The following is a 26914-nucleotide window of genomic DNA, read 5'->3' as shown; positions in this document are numbered from 1 at the left end:
ATTTACAAATGTGCACCCATGAACTACAAAAGCAGCAAATGTAATAATGTGATCCAAATGTTCAGTGCTGGGCTTGAAAAAATGTTTTTTTGCCATTATGTGAAAATTTAGTATGACTGGAACAGAGTCTGCATTTGATTAGGCAATTTAAAAAAAATGTAAGAGACTTTATGCTTGAAGGCGGTGCTGCAAAACAGTTGTACAATACGTTTGAAAATTGGTTCGCTTTCATCCAGTTTCCATGTTTTTCTGCACTATGTCTCAAATGAGAATACAAGACGTCACATAATACATTAGTGGATGTTGAAGTTTTATAGTAAATAAAAGAACAGGACAAAACAATCATTCAAATGTTTCAAAAACCTTTCAGAACAGAACTTTCACTGCTGTCTCTTCTCCAGCAAAAAGCCGCATTTCGTAATACATTCTTGCAGCACCATAGTTAATCTTTAACATTTAGCAAGATGAGTGATAATATTAAAGTTAACTTTTAGCTCAGGCTTCCCGCTTCCAGCCTGCATTTAGCTGATCACGCAGCTGAGTTGTCCATACAAAAGGCCAAAAGCATGTTAAAAAAAACTCTTGTTCATATGAAGTTTGTATGAATTCTGATACTGGCTGAAAAATACTCAGTCTTAATTGTATATATTGCTAATAGTAGTCTTGAGGTACTTAAGATGCTTGGACCTGTTTTTACCAACTATCACTCCCTCCTCTCCCTTACTTTTTTCAAGCATTCACTTAATTACACCCCCAGCAGCCTTTGTACCCAAAATCCATGTGCCCAGAAAGTCACCTTCTATCCAGCATCACCACCACCATCCTACTTCTTGGATAAGCAGTACAAGACAGGGGAATTGATGGACTCAAAGCTATTGTGTCTGGATCACTGCCTGATAGGCAGCAGCTGTGTCCCCTCTGCAGCACACAGTTCCTCACTACCCACCCATGCCACTTGCCAAGGTACATGCTCCCTGTCCAACCTCCTTTCTCTTTCAGAACAGCCCACTTACTACCCTCACTGCCTTCTACCTCACACACTAATCCATGAGTTGCATGTCGGCTTTTGGTAGGAGTTCTAGGGAATACCATTTAGGTCAAATATCATTTTTGCCCACTGCTGAGAAATAGTAAGGCTTGTGCAAGCTCACATGCTATTTAGAATTGGTGATAGGATGGCCCATAGCTGTGTAACTTGTGGCTAAATAATAATTCACCTTCACACACCTAAATAGCATTTACATAGCCACATAATGGCAACTTTTGACACTTCAGCACAGTTCAAATTCTTTTCCCACCTGTGGTGGACTAGCACTGCTTTCTCTGTGTACCTGCAGGAAGGAGGATGGAGTAGGGCCCATGACCTTTCAGCCCAATAGCCAGGGGACACAGACTCTGATCACCAGAGGAGGCTTGACCCTGCATCCTCTGCTTTTCACCAAAGTGCACTAAATACCAGTTTATGAGCCAAACATCACCCAGAAAACCCTCTTATTGAAGTAGGACCACTGCACTTCGCATTTAATACTGGATAAAAGGTGCAACCATTCTTTGTCAAGGCAGACTATATTTTGCTGAGCCAACTTACCTAAGATTGCTACTCTTCTGTCACCACATATGTTCCTCTTCTAGCTGCCCAGTGGACTTTAAGGGAGGGCTGGAGAAGGCTGTGGATAAAAATGCAGATACAGCAGTGAGCGTGTCTGTCCCATTCAGGACCAGAACCCAAAGCCGCCTTCTTCAGTACTCTCCTATCTCGTTCAGTCACCCATGCTCTGCCTAGCTTGTCCTAGCTCAACATATCTTTCCTGCTAGCTGCGCAGTGGACCAACTTCAAGATGAAGTGGGAGGGTGGTGAAGAGTGCTTCAGGTATTACCTGCCTGTGGCCTACTGGTTAGAAACTTTGCTTAGAAGCAAACAATGCAGGTTCATCAAATGATGCAGGTGAGGCAGGGTGCAGAGCCTAAGTCTCCTGTTTCTCGGGCAAATGCCTTGGCTACTGGGCTAAAAAGTAGGAGACCCTGCAGCATTAAACTGCCGGTCAAGGTGTTTGAGGGATTTATGCCACATCCCCAGGCACCTTTGAAGGCAGAGTGCAGCCTACTGAGCATGTGCAGCAGGGGAATGCATGGCTACGGGGGATCAAAACTCTGTGCGTGCGCCAGAAATTGCAATTCCACGACTAAATCCTCTTTCACCTTCATAAGTCTCCAGCAGTGCAAGATACTAGTGCGCTTTAGCCTTACGTTTTTTTAACATATTCCTTACATTTTATTCAAGCCTGAGTCTAATAATACTTGATATCTGGATCTTCATGGCTGCAGTTCAGAAAGTCCCTCTTTAGATTTTAGTCTAAAAGAAAGTTCACACCAAATGGTCTCCACACATTTAACAAATGGGCACAGAAGAGTTAATTGCTAATGGGTCCCAGTGAAGCATGCTAATGAGCTCACAAGGAAAAGAAAGGAAGATACCTGTGTCTTTAGAGACCCCAGACTATTCTCTTGGAGGGAGCATTGGTCTTTGCAGGTCAGGGTCAGGGCACTATGTCAAAACTATTATTTAGGCTGCACCTGTTCTGGGAATAAATGGAGACCTGAGAGCTTCAAGGGCTAGCAATCTGGCACTTTTCTTGAACACTAAAAAAAAAAAACCCCATCTAGCACTGAACTCCTTTCTTGATTCTTAGGCTGCCATCTGTGAGCACTGTAACAACAGCAGATCATGGAAGAGTCTCACTTCAACACAAGCAGCTTAACTCTTTAAAATGTAGGCCTGGTAAAGTGGTTAACCAGGAAACTGCATAAATAAATGTACCTTGCACTTTGTCACCAGGCTGAGGCCCTGGCAAACTTTCAAAGGGAGCATGTCCCACAGGAGCTATGTAGAATAGAGGACAGATTTGACAGTAGATATGGGCTAAAAACAAAGTTTGCTTTCAGCTGGAGGACTTTTGTGTTAGCCTGGCAAAGACAGAAAATGAACTCCCATTAGCTGTTCAAAATTAGCTTAAATAAATATAGCTGAAGTAATCATTTATTTTTGGCCTACCTCTTATTTCATCTCCTACTGAAACTACCTTGTGTTTGAGTAAATCCTTGATCACAAGAGAATTCAGTCCTCAAAGTGCGCCTAATCAACCACTAAACATTTGCATCATTAAAAGTCATCCTATCCATTTTGCAAGCATTCTGTCAGCTTGTTCTAGAGTAAGGGGGCTGCGCTCTCTGTAATGCTTAGAGCCTGCAAACAACTGAAGTGTAACTAGCACTACCATAAGCCAATTAAGATCAAAGCTGTGACATTCAGTAGTAGGGTTTCATCACTTTAATATTAAACAATTTTTTTTACTTAGATCTCAATCAAAAGGTGTTAATGCAGATTCCTTTAAACAAGGCAAGCAGTCTCTTAAAGTGACATACTAGTTATTTGCACTTCCATAAACAATTAATAGCATGGCTCCAAATAGTCTACATTTCTCCAGAGCTGGGGTTTAAAAAAGTGTCACTGTAAGATGTAAAACTATCTGGATACTGTAGGGTACAGTTTAGGAAAGGCATACATACATACATTCATAAGAAGAAAATATGTTTATATATTGTTTTATATGTATATATACTATATATGTGTGTGTATATATAGTTTATAAACATATTTTCTTCAGTTCATTATATGACTGATGTGTTTATGTAATCTTCAAGTAAGCTCTTTAAATGGGGAATAATTAAAATTTGCATATTATTGTAACCCAAAGGTACAGAATATTTTCCTTTCCCGTCGTTTATTTGATAATTAGCCAAAAATAATCTAATGTCACAGCTCCAAAATGCATGTTGCCAAGATTGTGAATTAAATATAAATCAAATACACTGTGCCAAGCATTTCCCAACATGTTTAGCAATATTACTGAACGTGTCTTTAAAGGAACACACACATTAAAAGAAATAGCATAAAGCAAATGAATAGGTTTTTCCTGGACACAAGTTCTACTACTGTAACTACAGCAGTATGGCTACAGAGCTACAACCAGCCTAGTGTGGATGTAGTTATGCAACTCAATGTGCTTACACTGGTAAAATCTTATTCCCCTAGAAAAAGGGAAATACAGTATACCAGTTCAAGGGATCTGTATACACTTACAAGTGTATTCAGGCAAAGGACTGTATATTTATAACTCCACCAGTAAAAAACCAGATAACATACCCATGACTAACATACCAGCTCAAAAATTAGGTGTGGTCCTGGCATAGGTTGGAATTTGAGACCTTGATCGCTAAATTAGTGCTATTTACAGATACCAACATATCAAAGAGCTTTGCATCTATTAAGTACTGCTTCCAGGTTGTAAGCATCTCACGCCCATTTCACCACATGGAAAACTGATAAGTCAGAAAGAAATTGGAACACCATCCCGCAATAGCGTAATCAGTCCTGGGCTTGGGTCATTGGCCTTTGCTGCTTTTATGTTCTGATTTAGAATATATAAATGGGTGTGTTGTCCTGTCTTAAAATGTAACCATTGGGTTATTTGGTTCTTCATATTTGTGCATGGTATAAATCCACGCTGCCCAGGTATATATGACTACAGGGAAGTATCGAACTGCATGGCAAGTATTGAAACAAGACCATATATTTTCATGTGATTGGCTTCAGCTGTCAGGGTCTGAATCTTTTGAGTCCCTCCACCTCCCACTTGAGGATATTTTTTATCAGCTGACCAAGCATACATAGAGTGTAAAGCCTTATCTCCATTAGAGTCAAATATAAAACTACTAGTAATGTCACTGAGACCAGATTTCATTAGTAGTTTTTCAGAGAATAACTGATTCCCCTCTATAGGAAATTCAGAGAGATGCTCAGTGACTACTATTCTGGTATCACACGGAAGTGGCAGAAGAATAATCCATTAGGCATTTGGTGGCTTTTAGCAAACGTATCTGCCCACTTGTGAATGAGGAGCCAAAAAAAACTCAGCAGACCATCCACAAGCCAGCAATCAGAGAAAAAAAATCTCCTGCAAACAAACCTTTGTACTCATGTTAGTACTGGAGGGCAGTCATTAAAAGCTTAAATTTTCACAAAAAAGTGCATTCTCAGAAACATGCACCTCCATGCTGCCGGGACCATGGGACTTACATGGACCTTCGGGGTCATTGTGCCTGATACCTAGCTATTACAGGTACCACATCACACAATCCCTGTAATGACTCAAGTTCCTCTGTAAAAATAGAAAGAGGTGTGCCCCCTCCCCCTGCCCTTTCATGTCCTGGTCCCTAGCCTTTGTATTTAAATGACTTTCTTCCTTTCTATTTAGTATCCCTACCCCCTGTGGCTAGGGACAGAAGTTACACATAAACCAGTTTAAATGATCAGAAACTGGTTTAAACCTGTAACAGAACAGATGTTGAGTGCATATAAACCAGTTTGAAAGATGGCTGAACCCAGTTTGAGATGCACCTGGTTGAATGTAGACTTAACTGAGTGAATCAGACTTAACTGATTTGGGTCAAACCGGTTTATACAGATTCTGTCCCAGACCCCTTCCTGGTTTAAGTTAAACCAGAATCCTCCAGCATCCCAGCATGCTTTGCTGCAATGGGCTAGGTTGGGCTGTGCTACAGAGAGAAGGGCTGGCCCCACCCCCTGTGCTCTCTAGCCAAAACAGGGGTAGGGACATGGCCAGACACAGCCCAGCGTGGTCCCATTAAGGCAAAGTGGGCAGGGTGGGAGTTAATTCTGCCCTCCTTCCACTCCCCTTCTCACAACAGGTGGGGTCTGCCTGCCTGTGGGCTGGCTGTGGTCCCTGGGGGCAGAAGGGACAGAGGGAGAAATTAACCCTCTCCCTGCCCCCTTTCCCTTAACAGGGCCATGCCCTCTGCCCCTGCTGCTGGAGCAGCAAGGGGACAGGGAGGGGCAGCAGCCTCTGTCAGAGTGCCCAGGAAGGGGTTTATTCCCCACCTCCCTTCCCTGTCCCACCAGCAGGGACCACAGCCATCCCAGCATGGCCCCATTAAGGCCAAAGGGGCAGGGATGGAGTTAATCCCCTCCCCCCACCCAGGGACCACAGCTGGGGCAGAGCAGCCCCCAGCACTGCAGTGCAGGGGGGGGGGCTCTTCCCGCTCCTCCCTTCCCCCCCACCACAGTGGGACAGGGAGGAGGGCTCTGTGCCATGCTGCCCTGCCTGACCTGGCCCGGCCCAGCCTGGGCACAGGGAACACAGGCAGTGGGCTACCTGGGCTGGCTCGGAGGTGCCAGTGGGCCCGGAGCCCAGCAGTCACTTGCCGTGTGGGCTGGCTGCAGACACATGGGTCCTTGCAGAGACTCTGAGCCAACCTGAGTAGCCCGCTACCCAGCCAGCTACAGCCCATGCACGCTGGGCCAGGCTGCTTTCAACGAGGGCTCTGCTTCCCTGTCACTGAGCTGCAGCTGGGGAGGCAACAGCGGAGGCAGGGAGGGAAGGAGGAAGGGGAAGAGTTCCCCTCTGGGGCCAGGCAGAGGATCTGTGTGCCTGGATTACTCCCAGCTGTCAGGGAGCAGCTGTAGCAGGCAGGGATCTCCCCCTCCTCATTCTCCCCCGCCACGGGCATCTGACCATGCCCCTGACTGGCCACGCTCCCTCTTCCCCCACCCTCTGAACCCTGCAGGCCAGGGTGGGGGTTTAAAAACCTCTCCTCAGTCATACTCAGGCTTGCTGGGGCCTGGCCATGTGCCCTCCCCCACCAGCTCAGCTTCCTGTGGAAGGGCAGAGAAGAATGCTTACACTAACCTGCAAAGCATGGGCGGCTGGTGCCTTCCAAGTCTGGGGGGGCACCAGATTGCTGACCCGGGGGTGGAGGGAGGGTTCCCCAGCAGCCAATCGCCAAGTCAGCAACAAAACCAGCAAAACCACTTCTGCTGGCACTTCTGGTTTCGTGGCTGGTGCTTCCAGGGGGTGCACGGTGGACCTCAGGGGATGCACGTGCACCCTCTGTGCATCGCCAGTGCTGCAAAGATTGAGTCAATTCAGGCTCAGACTTTTTGAACGTCTGTCCCTAGCCTGCAAGTCCATTGGAGTTGGCCGGGGGTGGGTGGGTCAGAGTTGGACTAGATGACCACTGGAGGTCCTACTTCTCTATGATTCTATGGTTTATAGCAACTGATAAGCAGGCTGCTGCCTACACAAGCTTACACCTTTCTGAATGAGTTAGTCTTCAAGGTGCCACCTTGCCCTGCCTTCTGCCATCTTAGAAGTAGTTAGTTACGATTTTTTGACCCAACAGTAATATGTAGGCCATGTTATTTTGCCCACATATGGATTCACCTGTGTACATGCCATATTCTCCCAAGATGCACCACTTCCCAAAATAAATCCTTTTTCTTCATCTGCGACCTTTGCCCTGTGACTAGTATAGAAAGAAGTTGCTAATGTTTGGCAATACGTCATTTAAGACAATTCATTTGCTTCCATGTTTTTATTAACTGGTTTCATTCCCCTTCTCATGATTAATAGTGTTCAGCTCTGCTTATGAGCTTTGTTAGTCTGGGATATTTTCTTTCTATCATGTCTTGCATTGCTCTTTAGAAATACCATGTTCCATATTGTGCTTAGTAATTTATGAAATGTTTATAGCATAAAATGCTTTGGATATGATGTTTAGTGGAAACAATGTTTTCCATCAGTTGGGTTTAAGCTATTTTATTTATTGCTTGTCTACAGTTGGCTGAGTGTCCTTTCCCTTCCCCCACCTCCTTTACATGGTGGAGCATGGAAAGATGATTGATGGAATGTCACACATAAGTTGACAAAATTTGGAGTAGATTAATGACTAGGAAACACTAGCCTTTTCCCTTTTAAGTGAGACTGTTTGAAGTCTGGCTTGTATTTTTAAGGGAATATGTTATTCTGCTTTTTTAGTACTCTGTCATCAGGAATCGAGAACAATGTTCTTATCTAGGCTTGACCAGCCCTAGCCACGAATAGCCAATTAATGATTTGGAGTAACTTCCTGCTTTTCTTACCTAGTAAGCCCAGTACACTGTGGCTGACTGATTTCCATCCAAGCTGGCCTCTTTTTTTACAACTGCAGTTTTGTGCCAATGAAGAACTGCAGTTGTATTTTTGTACCATTTTGTAAAGGCCTGGGACTGGCATCCAAAAGAGCTCTGTTCAGTCCCAGCTTTTTGAGGCACTTTCTGGGTGACCTTGGCCAAGTCACCTCAGTGATTAGAAATGCAGCCTTAAAACACAGCAACATTCAGTGTCTTCAAAGGGGTATGTTGGCTGCACAGCTCTTTTGAAAATGTGTCCCCTTTTATAGATGTTGGGCCTACCTTAATCTGTCTATGCCTCAGCTCCCATCTGTGAAACGGGGATAATAGTATTTTAACTACCAAAATTTGCAACTGTAATAAATTATGGGAGCAAAAGTGCTGGTGCTGCAGTTTGCAGGCAAAATTAATCAAAGGCTAGTATGAAGCCTGGCTGAAAATATCAGACCAGGGAGCACAATTGTTTTCTAAATTTTCCTCTGGGCAGATATTTCCAACAATTTATAATCAGGCCTTTCTGGTCCAAACAGATACTTCAGTTTTGTCATTTTTATAATCCCAGGTAGCACCCTCCATTAACAGGGTTGAATGAGGCAAGAATTACGTCTATTTTACAAAAGCATATCTACGTGCAACAGAAGTATGCACCTGGCTGTCAAAGGTGGTGCTGTCAGAGGGCCTGATTGAGTCAGTTTTCCATTCAATCTAAGAACAGGCTATTCTTCAAGTTAGATTTTCTCTTGGCGGACCTGTTCTCAGGCTGTTTTTGTCCAAACCACCAGGCAGCGGAGTCAGTTGATCCTAAAGCCTTCACAATGCATCTGCCTTTGTCTTCCTACACAGACTGGAAACAGGACTTGATATAAATTTTCTTCCAGCACTTTTAACATGCAGTATAATAAAAGAATCACTATGTCTTAACTCACAAGGCATGGCTTCCTGACCCTGTACAGCTCTCCCTATCCGATCTTCTGCCTCTTCATCACAAAGATCTGTCCTTCACACTGATGTAGACATTTCCTCTGATAGAGGCTCGTGAAAGGTGAAGTTTGGTTAAAAGGGATCATCAGACATAACAATTCCTACCTCTTTTAAGTTCACAAAGTTAACCTTGGAACAAATTGTTTTGAAATAAGATTTAAATGCAGCTTTGTTGGTGTCAGCCCTAGAAAAATGTCTTTGTGGAAACTCACCCACTTATTTTATATTCTGTGACACATCGCACTTTAGCACTGCACCTCCTGGGCCTTGACTCTGAGAAGGCAAGCCCCCATTATTTGGGAGCGGGGGCACTTTTCCTTTGATCAGGTCTTTTGTTTTTGGGGGGTAGGGGAGAGGGGGTTAACCATACTTTTGTCTCGTGCAATTTAATTTCCCTTTGTTCTTTGCTGCCATTTTTTAAAATTGGTTCAGAAACAAGAAGGAAGTATTAGAGACAGGCCCGCTCTTTGTGACCGAGGTTATACTTAGGTTCATGTGAACTTTATTCAAATGCTCCTTTGGTCCTTCTTGTACATAATATTCCCTCGATCCCAGAAGATGCCTTCTGAAACCTTGGCAGGTGTTTATTTCACAGAAGGGAACAAAATGTCCCTACATTACAATGTCAGCTGTTTGATTAGCAACATCTCCTGATTCCCGTACTATCATTTTAAATCCTACCATGCCAAGAATGCTCCCTGGTCAGTTAGAATGAATGGTCTTATCCCTTAACCCCAGGCCTCTTCCTAGACAGCCAGTAACTGAAGGGGAGGAGGTTTACAGGGAACTTTATCAGAAAGCATTTAGTTACACCTGCTGTGTTGGACCAGTGCTCTTAAGATCTTTGGTGCCTCTCCTGGCCTCTTCCCTAGCCTGAATAATAGTTTTAGTATTTGGAGCCTGTAAGTTCCACAGTTAGGGTTGCAGAAAGAATTTTTAACCATTTTCTGCACCCAGGAGCCACAAAGTGTAATGTTTCACACTGCTGTGGACTTGAACAAGGAAGGACCAACTTGACTAACATTATTAATTCCAGTTTGTTTAAGTTTATTCATTAGCAATTTAATGCTAGATGCTTCAGCTGAGGAGGCTGTGTCAGGACAAGGAAGAGCAGAGGGAAAGTGCCAGGAATCATTAGTGTCTATTAGCCACTAGTGCTCATCAATCTTGGCTACGAGTGCAACCCATCAGTTCTGGACTGGTGGCCTTGAGATGCAGAAACATCATTAACAGTTAAAAATGCATCTTTTTCAGGTCAGTCTTTAATGAATAGGAACTTGCACATGCGCTTCATTGCCAACTTCTATTTCCACTGAGGTTGGTCTCACCAAAGTCTAGCCTGAGCATTCACAGGTTGACAGCTGTATGCACTGGAGAATCCTAGCACAGAATCAATGCTAGGATCAGTAACTGAGTCTAGCTTTTCACTCTGGTAGCAACACTTCTGCTTGCAGTAACATTTAGAAACATTTTTATTGGGTATGCAAAATATTAGAAATAATTGTTTAAATACTTTGCTTTCTCAGGGTCTAAAACCGCGTGCTGATAACAAATATGGACTTGTATACGTGACTGATTGCAGATTGCAGAAATATTAGGAATGGGAAGATTTGTTTTATTTTCCTAAGACAAATAGTTTAATAACTGCAGAATGCAGTGTTTATGACTTAGTCAATACAGCGCCTCATCTGACCTGTAAGTCAAAATGGAACAAATGCCTCCAGAAGGTACAATGAGGGTACGGTATTGTAGCTGCCAAGTTTCTAATGAGAAATAAACTTCATGCCCAAACCACTTGTGGTCATTAAAGATCCCATTTAACTTTGAGAAACGTTTTCTTGCATCCTGCCCAAATTGCAACTTGAGTAGTTGCATTATGTTTGCTAAAATACCCTTGTGGTTTCAATTGGAAAAGTAACCTTTCACTTTCTCCCTTGCAAGTATTGCTGTATAGTGATACTGCCCCATTTGCATAATGTGCGTAGTGACCTAGCACGTACTACACAACCTGTAGAGTACTTTAGAACAACAGGCGCTTCATAATTACCAGTGTCAGGTAATTATTTGCATAACTGGGGGGAAAGCATCCTCTTAGGGCTTGATTCGCCATTGCTCTGCATCTTGCATTTCCCACCCATGAAAAAGATATGCACAGTGATGATAAGCCCTGCCAAACCAGAAAGGGCCTCATCTTACACACCTGTACATTACCGCTCAAAAGGCAAGGCAGCCAGTATTTGCTTTCTTGGTAGTGCAGTATTATGATGGCTCAGCCAAAAACAAGGCTTAAAGCTGGAAAGCAGCATGGGTGTTTTGTGTGTACGTGTCTTGACTTTTGTGGGTAAATTTAGATAGTTTGTGGGGAAGGGTTTTATTGGATGACATCTGGTGACAGAGGGAAGAGACAGAGATTACAGTTTAATTAGAATTCTAAGCCTAACTTTAACAATATTCTTGCTAAGTCAGCAGCCTGCACGTTCTCTTTGTGTTTCTTGTCATTTAGGCAGGACAGCAGTAGTCAGTTAGCCCTGAAATGCCTATAAATATTAGCAACCATCACTACATTTCAGAAAAGCTTTAATCAGGACGGTCACATAACAGTTTTTCATCAATATATACATAAAAGCTAATTTACACCATTACTGCCAACATTAAAAATATACATAATTTATATATATATGTATGTATGATAAGAAATTGCTTTTATCATGCTTTAGGACTCAAATCTCATCAACATGTTTGTCTTTTACAGGTAGTTAAATAGGATTACCAAGAGGGTGGTGCTGTTTTTCACCAGCCATGAGGGTCCTCTTGCTTTGTGTCTGCATGATGCTATTGACTGTATCCCAATCCCTGGCTGTCAGCTTTCCTGAAGATGAGGACCCTATTAACGTTGTTGACTACCATTGTAAGTAATTTGCAAATTACTTTAAATACTAGAAAATTGTTTAAGAGCAGTTTTTTTTGTTGACAAGTGACAATGATTTTTCCCTTTAAATTCAAATTTATTTACTGGCTCTTTGTCTTGAGTAGACCGCTTAATCATTTTTAAAAAGCAATCAGAAATAAAGCAATAACTTCTGTAAAAAGAGCATTTGCTGACATTGGCCATCTTTCATTCATTTATATTCAAGACATTACTCAAGGAATTTAGTTTAAACCCTTCTACACCTAGTATATACAGCTAATCAATGCTGTATATTGATTCTTTAGCTCTATAATCCTGAGTGATGGTGTAGCCCATTTTCACTTGCAGATTCAAGGCAATATCCAGTATTTAGAGGACGCCCTTCAGGCAATGAATCTCAACACAGGCTGGACTTTCAACTGATGTTGAAGATTCGAGACACACTTTATATCGCTGGCAGGTAATTTTCCTTTAGTCAGTTTATTAGATTAAAATTCTTTTCTTTCCTGGTTTTGCACTAATGTGTGCAATTCATTTTATAAAGTGCAGAATATAGTGAAAATGAGAATTAAGTTGGGGAAAGCCTCCTAGAGAAATATACAATGTGTGTGTCCAGTGAATAAAGATGGGAGTGAGGGCTGTGGTTACTGCACGTATAGTAAGCCCAGTGCTCTAATTCTGTTTTCCACCGTATACATTACAGTCATGGTGAAAACTTCTGATCATCCCAAAGCTTGGAACAACATAGCAGGGCTGTAGGAAAACAGTTCAAAACATTTGCATATTTGCAATCTAGGCTGTGCTTTTTAACGTACAGGAGCTGAAAAACGCAAATTCTAGCTAAAAACCCCATCATTTGGAAAGAACCCCAAAGTACTCCATGTCAGCCCTGCTTTGTTGAGCCCAGAAAAATCCATAAGTGCTTCAATACATGCACTTTGTGTAGCAAATATCATAAACATATACTGATAACCCTCCCCAAAAGTCCAGCATATTTATGCACGCACCTGATGTGTCTTATTCCCTTGTTTCCAATAGAGATCAAGTTTATACTGTAAACTTAAATGAAGTTCCAAAAGCAGAAGTTACTCCAAGCAAGGTGAGCCAGTGCAGAAAAACATATTTTTAAAGGAGTTTTCAATATAAAAAATGAACTATAGTTTTATTTTATTTAAACAGAAATTGACATGGAGATCCAGGCAGCAGGACAGAGAGAACTGTGCCATGAAAGGCAAACACAAAGTATGCTTACCATATACATACTAGCAAAAACAATAATAACATTAATTGCACATGGGAAATCTCTTGTTAATGTAACTTACTCTCTTTTCAGGATGAATGCCATAACTTTATTAAAGTCTTTGTTCCCAGGAATGATGAGATGGTGTTTGTCTGTGGAACAAATGCATTTAATCCTATGTGCAGATACTATCGGGTAAGCTCATTAAATAATACACCATGATTTGTATTATTGTTAGCTTGCAAAATAATTTTGTAGTGATGGTTAAGGTTTTCAGCGTGCCTTTGCAAAGTATGTCTTTCTTTCAAAGGTCTGAACAATGAGAATAAATATGAAAAAAAAAGCAACATGCAAAATCAAGGTGTATGTCAAAGTAGTAGTAGTATCCCATAATACTGATATCTAGAATGGCAGTCACATGCTGAACGATTTATTTGTCTTCTCTAGCTGAATACCTTAGAGTATGACGGAGAGGAAATTAGCGGTTTGGCAAGATGCCCATTCGATGCCAGACAAACCAACGTTGCCCTCTTTGCTGGTAAGAACTTTTGCTGTAATGAATCTAAATGATTAATAACACAGAAGGAGCCAGAGGGCTTTACAAGAAGGCACGGAAAAGCTGCAGGTGTCAAGGTGCTTCTGGTTTTAAATTTTTCAAAGGGCCTCCAAAGGATTAGAAGCTAAACTGTTAAAGCATAGGTTAGAGTAATTTGGGGAAAGAGTGGCAGTAAAAAATGAGAAGAATACAGGCTAGTCAGAATTGTATATATTATTCATGGTCTGCTAATACCACATTTTAACTTTTATTTTAGATGGAAAATTGTATTCAGCTACAGTAGCAGATTTTCTGGCAAGTGATGCTGTTATTTATCGCAGCATGGGAGATGGATCTGCCCTCAGAACAATAAAATATGACTCTAAGTGGATAAAAGGTAATTTTGGAAAAAAATATTTCCCAGTGTATATGACAAATGTAATTTCATTGGCACTGAAAATGAAGCACATCTTTACCAGCATGATTATATATAAGCACCAGGTTAATATAAATGCAGCTTTTACTATAGCAAGATCATAAAGATAAAATACAACTTTGTGATGATAAAGCAAAATCTTTGTTTAAAATGCAAGGGTCTCCCCCACCCCATTTAAGTACATTAATGAATGAATCTGTAGTAACAAAGGCCTTAGCTGTAATACAATTCCTTGGAGGCCCTTTTACAGTCCATTAGCTGACATTAAAGAGTACAAGTTCATTTAAGCTTGAATACACCCATATTTGGATTTCCTAAAGTGTCTTCAATATTGCCATTCACTTTATTTTGCATGTAACTAAGGGAAAGCAGAGCAGTTAGTATCCTCTGTTAATCAAATGGTTCAAGTAACCAGGTTTCTCTTCCCTCTGCCTTACAGAGCCACACTTCCTGCATGCCATAGAATATGGGAACTACGTTTATTTCTTCTTTCGAGAAATTGCTGTAGAGCATAACAATTTAGGCAAGGTAGGTAAAAATCAGCTGTGTCACCATAAGTGATGAAGAATAAAAAATCTTAAGGAGAGCAAGATATGCTTGTCATGGAAAATATCGTCTGTAGCAAGCATAGTTTGCAACGCTCAGTATGCCCTGGTGTAAAGTCAATACAGTTGTTTCAGTCCTTCTAATTGTCACTAAAAACAGAACAATGTGTAATGTGGTAACTTCAGCCTTAGGCTTTTAGTATTTCTGTCTTGTTCACAGAGGTCTCCACAGGTATCCTTTAGTGCTTCCATTTCCTGACTCCAGAGACAGCAGATTTTTCTGGTGTTGCCTACATGTTTAAAAAAGGGATTTCAAAAGGAGGTTCCCTCATCTCTCTGTATAATGAATAATTTAGCCATACTAATGTAGCACATGATACTTCTGCTTCACCATGGAAGGATATTCTTTAGTAAATTATTAAACCCCTCACACATGGTTAATTAAAGTCTTTAAATCTCAGTAACAATATGATTTTGAGAAAAGGTGGAAGCAAGGCTGGGAGTGCTGTGTTTGCTCACTGATGCTTTAAAATGCCCATGCACTTGCAGCTAAACCTGGATTTCCTTTCTGTACAGGGTTTGAAAGCAGCTATATGGCAGCAATTTTCCTGCTAACAAAATTATCCCTGATGTTTTATTAACAGTCTGGAAAATGGGGTTGTTTTCCCAGCAGTTCGCAAGTCCTGCTCCTCTCTACCTTTTCTTCCCCATGCAGGCTGTGTATTCTCGTGTAGCACGCATATGCAAAAATGACATGGGTGGTTCCCAGCGAGTCCTGGAGAAACACTGGACTTCATTTCTAAAAGCTCGGCTCAACTGTTCTGTTCCTGGGGATTCTTTTTTCTACTTTGATGTTCTGCAGTCTATCACAGACATAATAGAAATCAATGGAGTCCCTACTGTTGTCGGTGTATTCACCACGCAGCTTAACAGGTGAGAGATGAGCAAGCTAACATCAAAAGAAGTTCTCCAGTTCCCTGTTACAACTAATATTGGAACCATTGTAGTCTGAATTCTTGCAATGATTTTTCTTATTTTACAGCATCCCTGGTTCAGCAGTATGTGCTTTCAGCATGGATGACATTGAGAAAGTCTTCAAAGGGAGATTTAAAGAACAAAAGACTCCAGACTCCGTTTGGACAGCTGTACCTGAAGACAAAGTACCAAAGCCAAGGTAAAAGATTCTTACTTATGACATGATAATATTGTCCCTGTAAACAGCCACCTTTAAATCAATGATATAGTGAGAGTCTTGTCATGTAAAAAAGAAGCAGCGGTTTTCACTTGAACTGTGCACTCTGCTCTTTCAGAACGTGTGCCCCTTCTCATTAGCGAAAATATCAAGAGACAAAAAATGTTGCTTTCCTTTCAGACCTGGCTGCTGTGCAAAACATGGCCTAGCAGAAGCTTACAAAACCTCCATTGATTTCCCAGACGAAACCCTATCCTTCATCAAATCCCATCCTTTGATGGATTCTGCCGTTCCCTCTATCATTGAAGAACCCTGGTTCACAAAGACCCGGGTCAGGTAGGAAGTAACATATATCTGCCTATATAAAAAAACCCAACAGACTGCAATCAAATTAATGTGTTTTTTGGTTTTGGTAGGTATAGGCTGACAGCAATCACAGTAGATCATTCTGCTGGACCCTATCAGAATTACACAGTCCTTTTTGTTGGCTCTGAAGCTGGAGTAGTACTTAAAATCTTGGCAAAGACCAGGCCTTTTTCTTTGAATGACAGCGTATTACTGGAAGAGATTGAAGCTTACAATCATGCAAAGTAGGTATTATTTTTACAAGAACTGCCCTCCAGAGCACTTCCCATGTATATTTCATTTAGTCATTGGCTTGTGTGACCTAATTGGTAATGGTGGCTTTTGCTTTTCCCTAAAAAAATATATTCTCACCAAGCTTCTCACATTATTTGTCAGTCCCAAACCTTTATGGTAAAGATGTGCTGCTGAATAACTGGAAAATGTTTTAGCACTTGCCATCCTGTGTGGGTAGTGAGAGCACTCTAATTCTACCCTCATTAAGTCATTGCTGCAGCCTAGTTATGCTACAAGTAGCTATATTTTTCTGGCTATAGAATAGCAGTACTCTGCACCCAGAACAGGTTTTCATGTCTGGTTTATGATAAATGTATTAAACATGTTGAAAATCGCAAGGGGCTTAGATATTTTCTATGTGATACAAAGATTGTACCATACCACACTTAATTTGAGAGCCAAAACCTTGATACATGGTATGGAGAGCACCCCACAAAATAGATTAAATTAACTGGACATCACCGGGTGCTCATCACTGTAATAATAAAGTACCGTATCTTGGGTACCTTTTTTTTCAAAAGTAATTGTGAAGTTTCAATTTTTCGGAATCCGAATAACTTTAATTGACTATTCCCAGTGTAAACTTTGCACAGGTTTATTAAAATAACAGTTTTAAATGACTGTTACCCAACAGGTGTAATGCAGAGAGTGAAGAGGACAGAAAAGTCATTTCCCTTCAGCTGGATAAAGAGCACCATGCTCTATTCGTGGCCTTCTCTAGCTGCGTTATCAGAATTCCCCTCAGTCGTTGTGAGCGTCATGGAGCATGTAAAAAGTAAGCCTGTGTTCCTGAACTCTCCCTTAAAGCAAAGGCACAGAAATCGGTGGTGACAGCAATAAAAGAAGCATTTTTCTTTGGTCTGATCTTGCACAGGTCTTGTATTGCTTCCCGAGATCCATACTGTGGCTGGCTAGACCATGGGACATGTGGAAGAGTGAAACCTGGCATGTTGTAAGTGTTATTTTAAAAATCAGTCTAACATATCTACAGTTACTGCCTCTGTTTGTATACCACACAAGCATTTATTATGATATACATGATCATGCTCTCATTCACTACTTATCTTTTTTTTTAGTGTTATAAAAGTATTACAGAATGCTAGCGTGTGATCCCATTCTGCAGTTTTTCTTTGGGGAAAACTTTCATTTCAGGGGGAATTTAACTTAGTTAAGAACAACTTATAAATATCCAAATGAAAAGCAGCTTGGTGAAATCACAAATTACTAAGCATAAACACGATCAGCTTAGTAAAGAGAGTATCACAGTGCAGCAGTTACTGCCAGAAGGACACAGTAGTCAAGGAGGTATTTCGACTTGGGTTGCTCCTTTGCCAATAATCCTAACTACCCAGAAATGGGTCTCCTTTACAGCTGAAATCTTTTATGTTGGATCTGAACTTTTTTATTTAAATTAATTCTCTTCACTTTTACAAGAGCAGAAAGAATGTAAGATTTCTGCAGCTTTTCCTGAATATGCTGTATGTGTATATATTGATGCCTTCCATGGGCATAATGTAGAATCAGGTCACTGGAGCACATTGCATGACCAATATACTGATAAATATGACCTATATAATGGAGCCAGTACTGATCTTAGACCAACATGTACAAACTCCAGTTGACCTAAGTTGAGATGTACAATTGCACCTAAAAACAAGCACGGCCTTAGCATTTGGAGGTGAAATAAGATTAACATGACCACATAAGCTGTTGCATAGTCTGGTGTAGGTGTTTGTAATTTGAAAGCCTTAATAGAATGTGTGTATTTAATACATAGTCTTTCTAAGATCAGATATTGTACAAGTCCTCGTAGCTGTATGTTTACTGTGAATGTCAAAATGTGTAAATGTGTTTCCGGTTTTTGTTTTCAGCAGAAAATCATCATTTGTTTCCCTACTAATGCTGTTAATTGCAGGTTCTCTTTGTTTGTTTCATACAACCACAGCACTGGAGGATATGAGCAAGATGTAGAATTTGGCAATACAGGACAGCTTGGGGACTGCCATGGTAAGGCATAGTAGTCACTACTGCTAATTTATAACATGTCAACAGTAGTTTGTGGCCACGCTTCATTATGGATGTTAAATTTATGAGCCTTTCAGTAACACTCTGAACACATCACCTAGTGTGACCATGAACAGCCACAAAGCTGAGCTATTTGGTCTTGGGTGGCAGATAAGTTTTACCTTGTTTTCTTGCCCTTTCACCAGTTTACAGCTATCTGGGGTCTACAGCAAAGTATTTAACAACTTCTTTTTCGTAACCAATAGTATTTTCTTTTTTGATTTTCAGTTACTCAGGTTTTAAGAGCTTTTGCTTTCTTTTGGTTACTTTTCACTGATTACTTGTTCCTTTAATTCTTTTAGAAATTTTGCCTACTACAACTACACCAGATTACAAAATATTTGGCGACCCAACATCTGGTTAGTTTTTTTTAATTTTTTTGAATTAATGACCTTTTCTTTCCTTCAGTTCAGCATTTTCAGCCCTTTTTTCCTTCCTTTTGCACAGTTGGCAATCCTTCATTTTTGTGCTTAAACTCATGTTCCCACTGATGGTAAAGATAGCCAGACTCTTCTCACTCAGCACTTCACCCTTTGTAGCCGCATGTTAACAGCTCATTATTTATTGAAAAAACATCTTTTATTAAAGAGCCTGATTAACATAGATGACATCTTCACTGCACGAAAGTCCACTAAGCTTTACTCTGTTCCCCAACCATGCATTTGTGAATGCCCTTCTTAGTCATCGGTAGTAAATGGATGGCAGAATTTCATCATTTTCCTCCTTTTTTCCTCTCCTCTCCTTCTCTTGCTCCCTGTTTCCCTCACCCACCCACCCCCAAGTCTTATCAAGCAAATGCACATTTTTTTAAATGTGCATTTTTACATTTTTTAAATGTCTAAATAGTTTGTGCTATTGGAAATCATTTAACATCCAAAGCTGTGTAGCAGAAAAGGACTATAGCAGACTGCTGCTGTAATGGAGACCTTGATATGTTGTTGTCATAGGGACCTTTCCTCCCTTTTGTCCTTCAAATGTTTTGTTTTATTTTATTTTGTTTTATTTTGATGGTATTTTCACTATGGATTCCTGTTTTCCAGGGAGATAGGGCCTGGTGCTAGTCTGTTGAACTCAGTAGCAAAACTGTTATTGACTTCAACAGGTGCATGCTTAGGCCCATATTCTCCGAAGCGTGCTCCAGACTAAAACTTGCTCTCTGTGGTTTCAGCCCAAGGGCACTTTTCTGTTTGCCAAATCCGAAAAAATAATCTGTTTCTCTGTTTAAGTTGTGAGAGCACAACACATAACATTTTGTGCTTTGTTTCTAATGGTATTTGCACTTCTGTAACTCAACAAGGACTCCTGCTTGATAAACAAATATTCTGCAGATTTATTTACCCATCATGTAAATGAGTGTGTAATTTAGAGGGAAAAAAGGCAACTGTCTTCCTTCAGTACTACTTACTTGCATGTTTACTTCATCAATTAAACTTTCAGTGTGGTATTTTAGGACAGTGACATAATAAACCTGATTTTCAAGCCCTGAATTACCATATATCACATATATACTTTCCCCCTGTCAATCCCCCTTTCAGGCACACAGGGTTAAAACTTCCCAGCCACATTCGCGTGAATCAGGGATTTACATTTGGCAAGCAGGCTCACTGTAGAATATCAGGCTTACTATGCCTGCAGCTCATGTGCATTACCATGTCGGCCATGACGCAATCCAACAAATCCATTACAAATGAAGAAGGATCTGTACAACAGAGGTCTGTAGGAGCCATTACAATATTGGAGCTAAAAAAAAAAATCTTTTTCCTCTGATGGAGCTGATCTGGCATCTAAGGAATACCTGTACTTAAAAGCCTCTTACAAGGTCACTAGTATACATCTTATAACCGATTTTTAAAGATTGTTAAAACTATGAAATAAAATGAAGTAGCTTGCCTCAAGCAAACAGAATAGCAGCTAAGCAGCATAAGGTCCCCCTTTCTTCAGTTGCTTACAGTAACTTTTGTACTGCTTTACATACAACTTCCCTGGCTTTTGAATAGCAGTTTTAATGTTACTTAATGTAGCCTTTTAATATGATTGATTTTAATCAGCCCTGTATACTTCTGTAAAGTGTAAGGGTCACGTTCTGCCCTGACATGTAATTTCCATTAAATACCTTCTCCAGGCATAACTTAGAAATGCCATGAAACAGTAAGGAAAGCCTGACCGTAATACACATTAATAAAAATCTGTTTGCCACCACAGACATGGAGTTCTCTTCAGCTTCCATTACCACAATGGCAAGTATCCCAGTTATATCACCTAAAGTGATTGGTTCCTGGAAACCTAAAGTGACTGGCTCTCGGAAATTTGTAGTTCAAGATGACCCAAACACTTCTGATTATTCTGATCCATTATCAGGTGTCCCAAAGGGTAAGGCCTTACCAGGGAATACATTACAGCTGAATGGAAACCTGATAGTCTCAGCATTTTCAGAGATCTAACTGTAGCAATCATTATCATGACAAGATAGTCCATGCCATTTTCCCATTACTATACAGAATGTGCAAACATGATTCTTGTGCCCATTTAGCCAACAAAGGCCAAGTATAACACAGTGGTGTTCACACTGTTTATGGCTGGCAATAGGCTATATTGAATGCAGATTTTGAATCCATGTCTTTATTCCTTGCACACTCCAAAACTGGCACTGAAATCAGCATGGGGTTCAAGATGCACAACAAATGTATTTGTTTAAGATCAAATATGCTGAATTTTTGCTCTAAAAATGAGCTAGAGCTTTCACTAATCCAGCTATATAGACCCTCCCACTATGCTTGCATATGTATGCAGCTCAATACAATTTTATATATTACAAACAGTTCATCTTCCTTTCTTTCTCTTTCAAGTGAAATATTGCATAGGCTGTTACAAAAACAGATTTTGGTTCAGCAAGACAGGGTGATTAACAAGAACAAAAAAGAGGCACAACTCCAAATGAGACTTTATTGGTGCCTCCGATGTTCTGATAACAGTAATGTTTGCACAATTCTGTAGTTATTGAAAAGCTCACAACAGACAAAAAAAAAACCCTTGATTTTATTATTCTAAAAAAAAATATCAGGTTTCCTCTCAGCCATTATATGACAGTACATTTGTGATTTTTTGTTTTGGTTATTTTGAGTTCTGCTTTTAATCGATATTTTTGTCATAATTTCCACATGTTCTCATTCACATTCTGTGTCATTTCTGTTAGTGAACCTTTACTCCTGTTACCTTTCCTCTCCTATATAAAAGCATTAAACCCTATTATCCAGAACATTGACAATGTTCAAAGGCTCTTCCCTCTAACAAAAGAAAATATTTCTTCACTCTTTGTTTTACTATCTCCTGGGATACTTAACAGATTTACCTTTAAAAACTAACATTGTCTTAACTACAAGATGTCTGTGGTTGCTTTTAAAATACAAGCTCAGAAATCTGAGAGATTTTGTGTTAATATTCGGTTTACAAACTAATGCAACATTTATTCTTCTTCTAGGTCTAAGTTAAATGTTTTTTAGATTTTAGCAAACTCCTACAACCTTTCATTAACCATATGTTTTTAAATGATATGCAATCTTGAATGCTCATTACTAAGTAACAAAAAAGAAAAATAGTAAACTGCATTAATAAAATAATATTATTTTGAATTGTATAAATGTATAACTAGATAACTATGCAGTGTAGGAATGCATTAGTTTATATGTTTCTCACAGTATTAACATGGCTATAAAAACCCAGTATATACACAACATTTGCATAATCCTGTCTCTCTTTTGATACTGATTTATGAGTTGGACAGGAAATTGAGAGAGAAATCCCTCCATGAGTTATTAATTGAAGTCTGGCAGAGTAACACCTTCTAACCCCAATTTTCCAGCAGAAATCGTTAATGTTAATAACATACAAGCCACTATTTATGAGCCTTAGAGGATATTTGGGGACAAAGATAGGAACTTGACAAAGAGAGTACAGTATATAACTAGATGTACTTTCAGAAGCAAAGCACTGCCAAGTCTTTTTCTTGTCAGATAAAATGGAGAGTCTCCATTTGGGCTGATCAGTGCTAAACCTGTAAGCTGAATTTTATAAAAGTATTTACAGTCTCTAGTACGTAGATGATTACATTAATATTAATCTATCTTAAACACCACTCATCTAAATAGATAGTGCTGTCCTTCATCTAGAGAGGCTGCTTTTGTTTTGGATAACATGAAAGTCAAATACATGCTAATTTATCATCCTGTATGTTTGTTACAGGTGTAAGGTGGGAAGTGCAGTCAGGAGAGTCCAACCAAATGGTACACATGAATGTTCTGATCACTTGCGTCTTTGCTGCTTTTGTCCTGGGAGCCTTTATTGCAGGAGTGGCTGTTTACTGTTACCGAGATATATTTGTGCGGAAATCCAGAAAAATACACAAGGATGCTGAATCGGCTCAGTCCTGTACAGACTCCAGCGGAAGTTTCGCTAAGCTGAATGGGTTGTTTGACAGTCCTGTCAAGGAATATCAGCAAAATATTGATTCGCCCAAACTGTATACAAATCTGTTGACTAGCAGAAAAGAACTGCCACCCAACGGTGATACAAAGTCCATGATAATGGACCACAGAGGACAGCCTCCAGAATTAGCTGCACTTCCGACTCCTGAATCCACGCCAGTACTTCAACAAAAAACACTGCAAGCTATGAAAAGTCAGTCAGAGAAGGCGCATAACAATCTGAATGCTTCACGAAAAGAAACCCCTCTAAAAAGCCCTCAGTTTTTCCCTTCCAGTCCCCCACCCCATTCTCCTTTAAGTCATGGGCATATTCCTAGTGCTATTGTTCTTCCCAATGCTACCCATGACTACAACACCTCTTTCTCAAATTCCAATGCACATAAAGCAGACAAAAAGATGCAAAACATTGATCACCCTCTCACTAAACCATCAAGCAAAAGAGACCACAGGCGATCTGTTGATTCCAGGAACACCCTGAATGATTTTCTTAAACATTTAAATGAAACTACTAGTAATCCCAAAGCAATTATGGGAGACATTCAAGTGGCTCACCAGACTTTAATGCTGGATTCAATGGGAAATATGTCCGAAATTCCCCCTAAAGTTCCTAACAGGGAGGCATCTTTATACTCTCCTCCATCTACTCTTCCCAGAAATAGTCCAACGAAACGGGTGGATGTCCCAACCACCCCAGGAGTACCAATGACCTCTTTAGAAAGACAGAGGGGCTATCACAAAAATTCTTCACAAAGACATTCAATATCTGCACTCCCTAAAAACTTAAACTCACCAAACGGTGTTTTGTTATCCAGACAGCCTAGTATTAATCGTGGGGGGTATATGCCATCTGCCACTGGCACAAAGATGGACTACATTCAAGGGACGCCAGTCAGCGTTCATTTACAACCTTCTTTATCGAGGCAGAGCAGTTATACAAGCAACGGAACCCTTCCTCGTACAGGGATAAAGAGGACACCATCCATAAAACCCGATGTACCACCAAAACCTTCATTTGTTCCTCAAACGACTTCAGTCAGACCACTGAACAAATACAGCTACTAGGGCTTGTGTATTCTGGTAGAGTGTGGTATCGGCCTACCCTGGCTGTGAGATGATGTTGTGGGAGACTTACAAGGCAGAGACTTGCTTGTAATTAAAGAGAACAAAGTGGCCAAAGAAACTGTCTTCACTTCAGCAACATCTGTGTCTTGCCACACGTAGCTACTGCAAGACATAATGTACTTGCTAAAAAACAAACAGAAAAACAAAAGAAAGTGCTGGTCATTACATTTCTTTTGTTTGGAGCTAAGGAGACATGTAGCACAACGGGGGGGGGGCTACTTTACCGTTCTAAATAGTGATAATGTACTTGGAGAAATCTGTAAGCAAATACTTGAAAAATGGGTTCCATTTTAGACTGCCATTATGTGTGGTCTTCCCATTAAATGTGAACATTTTGATATGTATGCATTCACCTTGCCTCTTGCACAAATGTCAGAAAATGGTAATGTCTCAATGGATATCTGGGTAAATAAGTGATTTGCTGGAATTCAGTCTCTGGCCCAACTGTAGCATTCTGGTTTCCCCCCATGCGTGGCACTTGGTTTATGCCACAGATAAAGCTGTGCGTGCACGTGTATGTGAGTGTGTACTGTACACACTAGGATGTATTTAGATTCCCATTGCATCTTTTGTGCTACAGAATTGTTTACACTGAGCATGACTGAACAACCAACGACTCTTCCTTCTGCAGTCCATTGGGTTCAGTTTGGAGACAGCTAGGAAGGAACTGTGCATCTCAGCCACCTTCCAAAGGATATATACATTGTCGAATTAGTAACACAGTGAAAGGGTGCAAATCTGTTAATTCTAAATAACTGTATTATGCTGCTATTGATTCAGATCTGTACATTTCAAATCTAGTGTTTTGGGGTGGAATGGGGGACTCTGACTGTATCTCTACAGTTCCCCCATCCAGTACCTGGCCACTGTGAATTTGAGCCCCTGTCGTTCTCATTGTGGGCAGCTAGTAATCAAGAACACACTAGGCAAAGCCTGTCTAATGATAAACAGTTACACTTTTTTTTGTTGCATTTAATAACGTCCTACGCTCTGATAGGCTTTTGTCTGTAGAGAGGAAGAAACATTAATTGGCCTGGGAGAAGCAGTCTGTGAAAACTCAACAGTAGTGCAATCAATATGTTTATGTTGTGTAATGTATGGATTTTCTCCAAAGTCATGCAGGTAATGACAATATTCTGTAAATATTATGTGTGAGTTTACCTGAATCTGTGCATTTTGTGCCTTATTCATGCAAATGATAAAAGTACTAAAATTCTGTCAAGTGCACATCATATTTCCTGAGTGCCAGTTGTAAATTCTCTCAACAAGCACCGGAAAAAAAGATAAAGCAGGAATAATTAATGGTAAATAAAGGCAGCCTACAATCCAAAAAGACAGCAGCATTAAATCACCTTACCATGATAAACATTCCACTCCAGTTCTCCTAAGGATCAAACAGTTATAATGTGAAATCAAATGAGGTTTCTAGGGTAATGGAACACCTGCTGAAGTTGTGTAAGCCATTTAGTAGGTTTTACAGTATCTACTTGCAGCTGATGTTCACCACAGATGGCTATTTTAGCTTGCAAACTACACACTACTACATTGTGTACTGAACATAACTGTAGAAATAACCACAGCAAAGGAATATTCATGAATTAGGGGACAAATAACTTCAACTGGTTTCTGAGACAATGGCGATTTATATTACATGCTAGAGGGGAGAGAGAGTTAGTCTCTGAAAACTGGATTGCTATTACTGAACAAATAATAAAGGATAGAATTATTCTCCCCCCCTTTAAGGCTGTTCTTGGTAACGAATTTTGAGACCTCTGAATCCAAAAAAAACCCCTCATCTCTTTTCTTAAATGCTTCAGTCTTGAAACTAAAACACTACAGATTAATAACTATTAAAAATACTCATTTGTCAAGTGACAAGAAACCGATTTAAATTCATTTTACAAATATTAATACAGACTTGTGTGAAACCGAACCATAAATGTATGTGAACCCTGATAACTTTCTGTAACATTGTGCTGCCTTGTAGATGGTAATGTGAGTTCTATCAGTATTTATGTTGAAATTTCTAACATTCAACCTAGTCTTTATTCTGTTAATTTAATAATACAGATGCTTTATCCATTTGTGCAAAGGTAAACACAGATTGTATCTTTTTTAATGGTACGGCATAAAAAGTAACCCTTAAACAAAGCTGCTCTATACTATAGAGTACTTTAACATGTATAGATATCTTGTAAACTTGTATTGTGGATGTGTAAATAATACGTTCTTTGGGTTTTTAACACCGCATGTAAAGTCGAAATAAAATATTCAGTGTACCAGATGTCTAACTTCATTGTCATTGAACATATTTATACAATGTATTGTTTGTCTGATTACAGTGAAGGAAGCATTCTGCTTGCTTTTAACAGCTCCATTAAGAAACCACAGAGACATCCCCTGATCAGCATTACTGGGTATCATGCAGCTTGCAAATGGCTGATAGCATGGCATGCAGGTATACTTCCATTTTCATTGCAGTCTAATGTTGACATGCAGGCTCATGAGACAGTGCGTGCAGACAACTGTCAGATTTCCGAGTTAAATATAGAACAGTGGAGCAACCAACATGCATTGAGAAAAATGTAATACTGGGTCAGATTAGTCCACACGATTCATTACATAGATGCATTTAATTTGAGAAATATGCAACACACCCCAATATGAAATCTGAACTGTAACTTGATTCCAGACTTACAGCTGGCAGCATCAAGTCCTGTAAATATCACTTTAGTGTCTAGT

At 40.1% G+C, this 26914-nt stretch overlaps 1 protein-coding gene across 8 annotated transcripts in view; it reads left to right on the top strand.

The window, feature by feature from the left end:
- Positions 1-26456, top strand: part of SEMA6D (semaphorin 6D) — a 30879-nt gene extending 4423 nt beyond the window's left edge. The window contains exons 2-19 of one of the 8 annotated variants that reach the window (XM_019504195.1): positions 11763-11918; positions 12267-12378; positions 12957-13017; positions 13098-13160; positions 13252-13353; positions 13606-13696; positions 13971-14090; positions 14569-14657; positions 15390-15607; positions 15717-15848; positions 16047-16202; positions 16283-16456; positions 17140-17280; positions 17380-17457; positions 18451-18512; positions 18872-18928; positions 20772-20939; positions 22809-26456. In XM_019504195.1, coding sequence (XP_019359740.1) covers positions 11810-11918; positions 12267-12378; positions 12957-13017; positions 13098-13160; positions 13252-13353; positions 13606-13696; positions 13971-14090; positions 14569-14657; positions 15390-15607; positions 15717-15848; positions 16047-16202; positions 16283-16456; positions 17140-17280; positions 17380-17457; positions 18451-18512; positions 18872-18928; positions 20772-20939; positions 22809-24112 — 3237 coding nt within the window. In that variant the 5' untranslated portion in view covers positions 11763-11809 and the 3' untranslated portion in view covers positions 24113-26456. Of the gene's footprint in view, positions 1-11762; positions 11919-12266; positions 12379-12956; positions 13018-13097; positions 13161-13251; positions 13354-13605; positions 13697-13970; positions 14091-14568; positions 14658-15389; positions 15608-15716; positions 15849-16046; positions 16203-16282; positions 16457-17139; positions 17281-17379; positions 17458-18420; positions 18513-18871; positions 18929-20771; positions 20940-22808 lie in introns of all 8 variants that reach the window. The other 7 variants (XM_019504194.1, XM_019504197.1, XM_019504199.1 and 4 more) reach the window with 7 other exon arrangements.
- Positions 26457-26914: the final 458 nt, after the last annotated feature.

Source organism: Gavialis gangeticus, unplaced genomic scaffold, assembly GCF_001723915.1.
Source record: "Gavialis gangeticus isolate Ggan-Ray unplaced genomic scaffold, GavGan_comp1, whole genome shotgun sequence".
Classification (NCBI taxonomy): Eukaryota; Metazoa; Chordata; order Crocodylia; family Gavialidae; genus Gavialis; species Gavialis gangeticus.
This window is presented reverse-complemented; position numbering and strand designations above follow the sequence as displayed.